Genomic DNA, 11,031 nt, shown 5'->3' on the forward strand with positions numbered 1-11,031 from the left:
AAAGCAGTGGCAGCCAGCCATCAGGATGGAAGGGGGCAGTCCCTGCTGGTCCCCAGAGAGCAAGGCTAAAGTTTAGAAGGGAGACAAGAGACCTGGGGCAGGCTCTGGTGCTACCGCTCCCTGACTCCCCTCGCTGGCCATTGTCCCAGTGTTAAGTGATCCTCAGGGGCCCTTCAGAGCTGTGATATTTCTGCCTCCTGACAGAAACGCTTCTAAATCCTTCACTCCATTCCTCTTATCTGTGTACAAACCCTCCCAACTGCCACCCACAGCTGCAGACTAAGCTCCTCCCTGACAAAACCTGTGGATCCTGTCCCACCCAAGGGGTCTGCTGGGTGACATGGGGGGGTTGAGAGAAGGGAAAGTAGGGCAGTGATCAGAAGAGGAGGAAATGAGGGAGTGGCAGGGTAAAGAAAAAAATGAGCCCATAAGTGAGGTATAGGTTGGATTCCCCTAGGATCTATTTATTTGTTTGATTTAAAATTTTTTTTGGTTGGACATAATACCTTTATTTTTGTGTGGTGCTGAGAATTGAACCCTGTGCCTCACAGGCAATGCAGGCCCTTTGCTCTACCACTGAGCCACAACTCCACCCCTCCCCTAGGATCTTGAGGTTGGCATGTGGAGGAAGGCCTGACTGGGCATCATCAGCTGCCACATCCAGGGCCGTGCAACCCGGCTGGTAGATGGTGGTGAGGGCAATTCCCCAGCTAGTTGGGGGTGCCCACAACAGTGAAAGCAGGGCCACTTTGCCTCCCATTTCTTCTACTAGCTCCTTGGTGATCTTGGTCGAGAGGCCCAGTTGCCACCAAGATTTTTTTTTTTTTTCCTTTTTTGCAGTACTGGGGATTGAACCCAAGATCTTGCACATGCTAGGCAACCACTCAATCACCGAGCCACATTCCCAGCCCCGCTGCTGAGATTTTGTACCGAGCTGGCCTATCTGCTAATCAGCGGCCATTGAGGGAGTTGGCAAGGGTGTGCCGCACCCTGTGCACCGGCATGGCACTCAGGCTGATGCTGCAGACCTCAGTGGCCACCAGCCAGATGTGCTGCTGCAGGAAAGCTTCCTCTAGGATGGGCTGCAAGATGTTGGGCATGGGTACCAGAAATGCTGCCTGTGGCTCCGCAGTCCCTTCACCATCATCTTTTCCAGCCATGGGAAGTTGCCCTTGCCCAATCCAACCGTGGAGAATAGGGAGACCTTGGGTTCCTTCATGCTGTCCACTTCTGCAAACAAGTACCCTCCCTCAGTGCATGCTAGAGCACTGTCATACCGACAGCTGCCTGGGCACAGCACCTGCCTTGAGCACAGCATGTGACTTTAAAATGGCAGCCCCGGGGTCAGGCTGCCTCAGTTCAGATCCCAGCCTCACTGCCTCTGTGGGTTTGGGCAAGTTACCAAACCTCTGGGCTTCTCTCCCTGTCTATAAAGCAAGGTGTGTGGTAATTGTTGCATTGCCAGATCTAAACTGAAAACAGCATCTGCACTATTCTGACTTTGCAAACGTAGGAGCTAGTATACCTACCCGTTTCTCTTTAACCATTAAGTCCCAAATTCAATTCTACATAGGACAGTAGACATTTACATTATTTTTCTCTGTCATCAGTGACTGACAAGAGCCACCTCTCAGGAAATGGCAGCTGTAAGCAGGATTTCACTGTGGGGCCTGGTTCAGTCACACAGTGTGGCCTTGGGCAACCCCTCTTCCCACTCTGAGCCTCAGCTGGAAGATGAAGGGGAAGGGGTAGACAATCCCTTAAGGATCCAAGTCTCCAGACCCTGCAACTGACCCCCTAGCTATTGCCCACAGCCATCCCAAATGTGGCTGAGCAGTCTTTTGGAGAAGGTGCTGGGGTAGTGGCTGTGGGAGGTAATGGAGTCCTTAGCTACCTCAAAACAGGGGAGGTAGAAGTGTTCACCCTGTTGTAGGATCTTCTTTTTTTTAAATTGCTTTTATTTTTTAAATACATGACACTGGAATGTATCATAATTCTTATTACACATATATACCACAATTTTTCATATCTCTGTGTATAAAGTATGTTTACACCAATTCATGTCTTCATACATGTACTTTGGATAATGATGTCCATCACATTCCACCAGCATTGCTAACCCCCTGCCCTCTCCCTTCCCCTCCCACCCCTCTGCCCTATCTAGAGTTTGTCTATTCCTCCCATGTTCCCTCTCCCTACCCAACTATGAGTCAGCCACCTTATATCAGAGAAAACATTCGCCATTTGTTTTCTTGGGATTGGCTAACTTCACTTAGCATTATCTTCTCCAACTATATCCATCTACCTGCAATGCCATGATTTTATTCTCTTTTATTGCTGAGTAATATTCCATTGTGTATATATGCTACATTTTTTAATCCATTCATCTACTGAAGGGCATCTAGGTTGGTTCCACAGTTTAGCTATTGTGAATTGTGCTGCTATAAACATTGATGTGGCTGTGTCCCTGTAGTAGCTGTTTTTAAGTCCTTTGGGTATAGACTGAGAACAGGGATAGCTGGGTCAAATGGTGGTTCCATTCCAAGTTTTCCAGGGAATCTCCATACTGCTTTCCTTATTGGCTGCACCAATTTGCAGTCCCACCAGCAATGTATGAGTGTGCCTTTTTCCCTACATCCTCGCCAACACTTATTGTTGTCTTCATAATAGCTGCCATTCTGACTGGAGTGAGATGGTATCTTAGAGTAGTTTTGATTTGCATTTCTCTAATTGCTAGAGATAATGAACATTTTTTCATATATTTGTTGATTGATTGAATATCCTCTTCTGAAAAGTGTCTGTTCATGTCCTTAGCCCATTTATTGATTGGGTTATTTGTTTGTTGTTTTTTTTTTTTTTGTTTGTTTGTTTTTGGTGTTTAGCTTTTTGAGTTCTTTATATACCCTAGAGATTAGTGCTCTATCTGATGTGTGAGGGGTAAAAATTTGCTCCCAAGATGTAGGCTCTCTATTCACCTCACAGATTGTTTCTTTTGCTGAGAAGAAACTTTTTAGTTTGAGTCCATCCCATTTATTGATTATTGGTTTTAATTCTTGTGCTAATAGGAGTCTTATTAAGGAAGTTGGGGCCTAATCCAACATGATGAAGATTAGGGCCTACTTTTTCTTCTGTTAGATGGAGAGTCTCTGGTTTAATTCTGAAAACATAGCATCTGCACTTTGAGTTTTGTGCATGGTGAGAGGTAGGGGTTTAATTTCATTTTGTTGTATATGGATTTCCAGTTTTCCCAGCACCATTTGTTGAAGAGGCTACCTTTTCTCCGATGTATGTTTTTGGCACCTTTGTCTAATATAACTGTAATTATGTGGGTTTGTCTCTGTGTCCTCTATTCTGTACCATTGGTCTACCAGCCTGTTTTGGTGCCAATACCATGCTGTTTTTGTTACTATTGCTCTGTGGTATAGTTTAAGGTCTGGAATAGTGATTCCACCTGCTTCACTCTTCCTACTAAGGATGGCTTTAGCTATTCTGGGTCTCTTATTTTTCCAGATGAATTTCATGATTGCTTTTTCTATTTCTATGAGGAATGCCATTTGGATTTTGATTGGAATTGCACTAAATCTATATAGTGCTTTTGGTAGTATGGTCATTTTGATAATATTAATTCTGCCTATCCAAGAGCAAGGTAGATTCTTCCATCTTCCAAGGTCTTCTTTGACTTCTTTAGAGTTCTGTAGTTTTCATTGTTTAGATCTTCCACCTCTTTCATTGATTCCCGAGTATTTTTTTTTTTTTTTTTTTTTGAGGCTATTGTAAATGGGTAGTTTTCCTCATTTCCCTCTCAGAGGATTTGTCACTGATATACAAAAACGCCTTTGATTTATGGGTGTTGATTTTATAACCTGCTATTTTGCTGAATTCATTTACTAATTCTAAAAGTTTTCTGGTGGAGCTTTTTGTGTCTTCTAGGCATAGAATCATATCATCACCTGCTGCAGGATCTTGCTAGCTAGTCACACATGGAGTGAGATGCTCTGAGGTGCATCTAGCACCACCCACCGTCTTGTCAGCCTTCCAGGAGGGTGTGACTGTACCCAGCAGGCCCTCGATGATGGCTTTGGGGTACTTGGGGAGCAGGTACTGTGCCGCTCCACAGTCCTTTCCACCATACCCCATGCATGCTGAGCAGGGGTCTTGGTTTCCCAGCCCCTAGGTGGTGTTGGAAAGGTCAGCTTGCCAGAGTCATCTCAGCCAGTGTCGAGCCTGACTCTCCAGCAAATGAAGTGTGACTGCGACTTGGCAGCGACTGCTGGCAGGCTCGCATCTTGAAGGCCTTCAGAGCCCTGACCTCCTCTGGCAACAGCATTAATATCTTGAACTGGCTGAGGCTTGGCTCAGCTTTGCCAGGGTTGTCAGACCCCTGGTTCTTGGTCTTCAGCTCTTGACCTTCAGTAGGACAGATAAGGTAGTATCTTCTGGGTTGCCCTCTCTCTAGAGGCCTCTGCATGCCTATTACTGACAATTCTGCTCCTCTGCATCTGGTTTTAGCCCTGACAGAAGTTTTGAAATTTAGTTGTACCTTATCACTCCAGCTTGGTGAAACTTCCCCTCCATTTTATTTATGATAGAGCCCACTTGTTCCTTATCCCACTGACCCAAAACCCAACAGGTCCCCTCCGGCAGCTGTCCTTGAAACCACCTGCAAGGGGCGGGACATCAGAGTCGTGTAAATGAGTTCGCTCTTCAAGCTTGTTTTAAACTAGCCAACCCACAACACCCGTGAGCCTCAGCCCGGGCCCAGTCCACAGGTCCTCTGTCTTCCCCATGCTCCCCACCTGCTGGCTGGCTGCCTTCTCCAGACTTCTCATTAGCTTCTCTGTAATAAATTTCTGTGCATTTTGGTTTCGCCTCCTCATTGTGTCTCACCTGACACACACTTGAACTGACTTTGCCCTCTTAGAGGGTGGCTATCCTGACATAGTCCACTCTCAAGGAAACCTCAAGACCAAACTAAAAAGAAAGCATAAAAGTAGAATCACAACCATATCCAAAGCATTTGGGGCTTTAGCAGTAATAGTACTGGAGAGTAACAATATGCCGGGTTAAGTGCTTTTTTTAACATTTCTCCGTCACTGCCAGATACTCCTGGCTCATAATAGCCTAGGAAAGAAGATTCTCTGCTATCCGTGTTTGGCAGCAAAAGGATGAATAACTTGCCCAAGACTGCCAACTAGGGAGTGGGGTGATGGGAATGGATCTGAGGGCTTCTGATCCTAGAATTCAAACTTAAATGTTGTTGTTTTTTTTTGTATTTACAATGCACCAGGCACTGTGATTGACAGTATAAGTCAGTGATGAGCTAGGACCTTCATCATGGCTCATAGTCGTTCACATTTACTCTGTGCTGGTCCCTGTTCTAACCACTTGAATCATTTCAGTAAATCCCTATTTCACGAAGAGGAAAAGGCCCAGGAGGGTGAAAAACGCCTGCTAAATGTCTTTCAGCCTCCTCCACAGCCAGGATATAAACCAGCTCTTTCAGGGTCCTTTTGCCATATCACTCCCACACCCCTGATCATGGACACCCTCCACATGCCAAGACCTTTGGGTGCTGCAGACCCGAAGAGCGTCCCAGCGAATCTGGTGCATTAGTGGAAACGTGGCCCGCCCTCATGGCCTGGCCTCTGAGTACCTGCATCTGCTCAGGTACCACAGCGAATGGCTAGGCAAGCCCTGTCCTGCATCTGGGCCTTGGTGTCCTCACTGGGATGGTGGATGGGGACAGCCAGTGCAGTCATACTGGGATTGCTTGACTGCATCTAGTCCCTGCCATGTCAGGGACTTGCTGGGTGACACTGGGCAGGTCCCATCCCCACTGCAACCTTTGTCCCCTTTCTGTGAGGATTAGGACAGAATGCAGGTGTCAGTTCTCACTTGTAAATGCACAGCCAACTCCTCAGAGCCCACTCAGCTTTGCTTTGGTGAGGGTTAGGTAGGGGCCATCTGGGAAAGGGCCTTGAACATTGGGCTGGGCAGTTTGATGATCTGTGATTTGCCACAAAAGGTTTGAGCAGGGGAGGAAGATCCTTCTGTGGTCTTATCTAGAATGAGATGAACCTGGGTGGAGAGGGGAAAGCCTAAGCTAGAATGGACTGTGGATATCTGGATGGGGATGGGGGAGAGAGAAGTGAAAGGCACAGATATGGGAACAAGTTGGCTGAGGGGACTGCAGGGGGTACAGAGAGAAAAGTAACTCACTGTGTCCCATTTTTTGTGTGCGCGTGCGCCCCCTCTCCACCCCTGCTTTTTACTGAGGTTGGCCTCAAACTTGAGATTCTCCTGCCTTGGCCTCCTGAGTTGCTGGGATTACAGGCATGCACCACCATGCCTAGCCTACTCTGTTCCTCTTAACCTTGGAACCAGTGTTGAGAGCATGCAGTGTTCATTCCTGACCTTTCCAATCAAATCCCAGATGGAGCCAGGATGCCACGCATTTGGGATAATGTCTGAGGGTCCACAGGGCCTGAAGATGTGGACTGGTCTGGAACACAGATCTGGGAGCATCTCAAGGTCTCGGATTTCCCTACCATGATCCCCCCCACACCCCTCCTTTTCTGTATACAGAAAAGCCCATGTGAACCCCAAGTGGTTCTGGCAGAGGCCTCCCAGGAAGAGGAGAGTTCTATTGCAAAGCAGTAGGAATTGCCACCCCCAAAATCCCCCAGGAAGAAACTGGACCCTCAATCTAGAACTCTTTCCTAGAGTTTAGGGGTAATCTGAGACTAGAATTATCGCCAGGTCCTGAAACTCTGCCAGCACCTAGGGATGAGATCACCACCTTGCACCACAGTACCGCCTCTGCCATCTGCCTTGCACACAATCTCCGGAACCTTCTTGAGAGCTTCAAGAATCTTGAGGGTTTTCCCCCAGTGTGACCTCCAAGGCTGGTCCTGGCCAAGCCTTCCTCCTCAGCCCCACGTGAAGGGCAGAGCCTGGGAGAGGACTCGGCTCCCCAGGAACTGCTTCCCCAACATGGCAGGGGCTGCCGCCTTCCCTCCACCCCAGCCAGGCATCCCTGGGACTCTCCAAAGGGAGTCTAGTCCCCATTTCTGTTCCGCAGCCTACTGTAGAGGAGAGGTAAGTCCCCATAAGAGTCCTCCCAGTTGCAGACACACCAGACACACTGCCACACGCTTTTACACTCAAGAGATGGGACTGCTATCTGCAAGAGGCTCAGGTCTGGGCATGGAGTTGGGCCCTTGCCTCTGCTTGCTTTTTGGGTGCTCATGGAGACCATCCTCTGGCCCTCTCACTTTGGTCTTGCCCAAGCTCCATTCTGAGGAGAACCCCAAGGCCACCTGGCCTCCCTCTCCCTGCCACCCCTGCCCAGGTCATCCCTAGGCAGCAAGGCAGGCCTAGGATGCCTGCTGTCCCCAACCTCTGTTTGACCTGTTGCTAGGCACCATTGTGCCAATCCCAGGCACCTATTGGCTGCCTCTCCAGAGGTGGATTTTGAGATACTGGGGTTGTCAGAAAGGGACATGGGATTGAACTAAGTCCATGCCAGGGGCTGGGATGTACCTCAGTGATAGGCATGTGCTCAGAGTGTGCAAGCAGAGTTCAATCCCCAGCACTAAATAACTAAGTACCTTAGCAGGACCCAGCCACTTCTCAGCCACCCACAGCCATTGACAGTTGGCTTCTGTCCTGGAACCAGGCAGTGCAGTCCCACCACACAAATCCCCCTTGGCCACGTGGGGGCCAGGGAGACAGACACCACACTAAGGCACCTTGGGCCCACCACCGGAACCTTGACCTCCCCCCGCCTCCAGGGTCAATTCCTGTGCCAGGGGTTCAGTATTTCCCTCTTAGACTGGGGCCAGCCTCCCTGCCTCCCTCCCACCACACCCGCCCCCACCTAGACAGCAAGTGCTAGTCCCCCAGCGCCTCCCGCCCCAGCCCTCAGCAACTGCAGGTCTCATTTTCACCACATTGGCCTTGTTTGGTTGGTTGGCTGGTTTTGTTAAGACTTGGTCTGGGGGTGAGGCAGGGGTGGGGCTGCACTTTTATTTTTCTTCAGACACATCATGCTTCTTCCAACTGTCAAGAATGTACTTGAGAAGGAGGCCGAGCTTCCTGCAGGCTGAGAGTGGGGCGTCCTCGCCATTTCCCTCCCCGGATCCCCGCTTTTCCACTCCACTGTCACCAGCTGCCTCCAAGCTGACCTCGGACGGGGGCTCGTCTTCCTCCAGGGCCTTGATGCGGACCCGCTGGGCATCCTCGGCCATCTCATTGAGGCAGCCCTGGAGCATGGTGTAGACGGTTCCAAAGCTGATGCCACCAGCCACCAGTGTCCCGAACACAGGGATGCCCTTCTCAAAGGCCCGGGCCACCCGCATGGCGCCATCTGACGACTGAGAGTAGAGCCGCAGGACCGTCTCGGGTGAGACCTCGTTGGCCAGTGGGGAGCGGATGACGGAGCGCAGGTCCCCCGCCTGCTTACCCACCTGCTCAGCCAGCTTGGCCAGCGAGTCGTCGTCCAGGCCGAAGCTGCGGTGGTAGCCGCGCAGCGAGCGGATGAGCAGCGCGTCATCGTAGGCAGCGGCCAGTCCGGGGACCGGCAGGGCCTGGATGACCCCCGACACCAGGGCAGTCTTGAGGACTTGCTCCTGGAGCATGTCCTTCTTTTTCTGCAGAGCCTCCAGGGAGATATCGGGCAGGGACAGCAGGCCAGCGTGGCGCCGGTGGGCGGGCAGGTCGTGCTCCCAGGTGGACATGAGTATGGGGAAGTCATAGCGGGATGGCGAGAGGTTGGACACGAGGAAGATGCGGGGTTCGGCCATTCCAGCCGCCCGCAGCCGCTCGGCACAGTGCTCCCGGATCTCCTGCAGGACGGCAGCTTCGCTGAAGCCTGAGGGTCGCTGGGTGCGGGTGGCCGCCAGGTCTTCGTCCACCTTGGTGCGCACGAAGTAGAACTTCTTGCCCTGGCGCAGGATCTCCGCGGCCAGGCGGGTCTCCACGGCCCCGCAGCGGCGGGGCGAGACCAGCAGGAAGAAGTCATAGCGGCCAAAGTCCACCTGCTTCAGGTACTTGTCAGCCGGGCAGCCCGGAGAGCCGGCCCCTGGCAGGTCCCACAGGGTCACATCAGGAAACTGTGGGTGCGGGTAGGGCGAGGGTTGCATTGTGGTTTCCACGACACCCGTGAGAGCTGCGCCTGGGTCCTCGGCCCCCAGGCCGCGCAGGGCATTGATGAGGGACGACTTGCCAGCTCCCGATTCCCCCGTGACGCCCACCTCCAGCCGGGTGCTCTCCGAGGCGGCCAGCAGCTCTCGAAGGCGAGAGGCGGCCTGGGGAATGTCGCCAGACTCGAAGGCTGTGCGCAGGGCCTCCAGCTCCTCCTTGGCCATGAGAATGGTGGTCTCCTCCTCCCTGGGCGCTGAGGGCAACTTGGAAGTAGCCATGGTGACCAGTGGTTCAGAGTGCACCAGGGGACAGGGGAGAATCACGTGATCCTCAGCGTCTGCAGAGGGGAAGGGAGCTGGTCATACCTCATGGGCTTTGGCAGGAGTCAGGGAGAGCGACACTGAGCATGGGAAGGGAGTCCTGGACCCCAAAGCTGCTTTCCTCAAGAACCCGAGTGTCTTTTGGCATTAATGAGGAGACTTTGGAGCCTCTGAGGCCCAGGTTCTCTGTCATTAACTTGCTGTGGGACCTGAGGCAAAATGAAGCACCTCTCTGTGCCTGTTTGCTTTTCTGGGTCATGGGTATAATATACCAAGCTGCCTCCTGAGGTGCTCTCAGGTTTAATCCCTGCTGACACTGGCTGAAATTCTTCATAACATCTGAACCAGGGGCCCTGAAGTTTTGTTTTGGTCTGGGCCTCACACATAACCTAGCCAAGCCTTCACCGGAAAGGGCTTAAGCCCAGATCCCGGCCCTGGCGCGGGCCCAGAGAGCATCTGCAGTCTTGTCACAGTTATTGGGAAGCAGCAGGAAATGACCTTGAATGGGACCCAGACCCAGAGCAGAGCCTCTGCTTGCTGAGTGAGGGGCAAGTTCCTTCCCTCGGCCTCACTCTCATCTGTGATGATGTGGATAATAACCATAATAATGGCAAATCAGCTCCTGGAATTGTTGAGAATTAAATGGACTATGACATTTAAAACAGCCCCCGCACACCACAGGTGCTCTGTCATGAGCATCATCACGGCTGTTATCAGTCCTATGGCTAGCCGCGTGACTGACTCGAAGCAAGTCCCCGCCCTCCTGAGCCTCAGCCGCTGCCCCTGTGCCGTGGAGGCTAATTCTGCACACCTCCCAGGGCTGGCGGGACAACTGAGCCTCCTTCCCCTAACCTGGGCCAAAGTGGAAGATATTCTTGGTTCGGCTCCTGGAAGAAGCCAGGCACAGGGAGTCCTTCTCATTCAATCCTAGCCCGGCCTCGGCTGGCCTTGCTCTGCGGGCCCCCTGGCCTCCTGGGCCTCGTGTCCTCCCACCCGCTGGAGCCTTCACGATGGCCCCCTTCTTCCCACCTTGGTGCCTCCCTGGCCCTCCTTCCCGTCCACTCTACCTCCTGGCCCATCACCTCTAAAATAAATGGACTCTTCAGGGAGCCCCGGAGAGATGCTCACATCTCTGTGTCCCCATCCCCCATAGGGAGAGGGGCCGAGGCTCAGACAAAACAGGTGCCCTCTTCCCACCCAGAGGCACAGCCAGGACTCCAACCCAGACCCCAGGCCTCCTCTGCTCTACTAAAGAGCTGCTCTGTTAGGCCACATGCCATGGTCTCCCGCCTTGTCTCTTTGCCCTGCCCTCCCCTCCCCCATCTTGTGCCCCCCATTCCCCGGCCCTGTCCTCTGCTGACCTCCCTCACCCCTACAGAAATTCACCCATATTACATTGTTCCTACCAGGTCCCATCCCCGTAGCTGGGTAGGTGTGTTGCCCCACCGAGCTCTACCCACCCCCTCCTGTGTCTTCTCCCTAACCCAACTCAAGGTGGGACCCACCTGGGGAGGGGATGGTGGGAGCCTGGGACCGGTCCTAGCAGGTCCTAGCAGCGTGAGGCAGA

General features: G+C 52.1%; 1 protein-coding gene across 1 annotated transcript; it reads right to left on the reverse strand.

Moving 5' to 3' along the window:
* Positions 1-8,027: 8,027 nt before the first annotated feature.
* Irgc (immunity related GTPase cinema) lies at positions 8,028-11,031 on the reverse strand. The gene is made up of 2 exons (XM_071604648.1): positions 10,970-11,031; positions 8,028-9,481 (listed from the first exon to the last, which is right to left on the reverse strand). Exon 2 carries the CDS (start codon positions 9,420-9,422, stop codon positions 8,028-8,030), a length of 1,395 nt encoding a protein of 464 aa, XP_071460749.1. The 5' UTR covers positions 9,423-9,481; positions 10,970-11,031.

This window comes from Marmota flaviventris, chromosome 18 (genome assembly GCF_047511675.1).
Source record: "Marmota flaviventris isolate mMarFla1 chromosome 18, mMarFla1.hap1, whole genome shotgun sequence".
NCBI classification, from domain to species: Eukaryota; Metazoa; Chordata; class Mammalia; order Rodentia; family Sciuridae; genus Marmota; species Marmota flaviventris.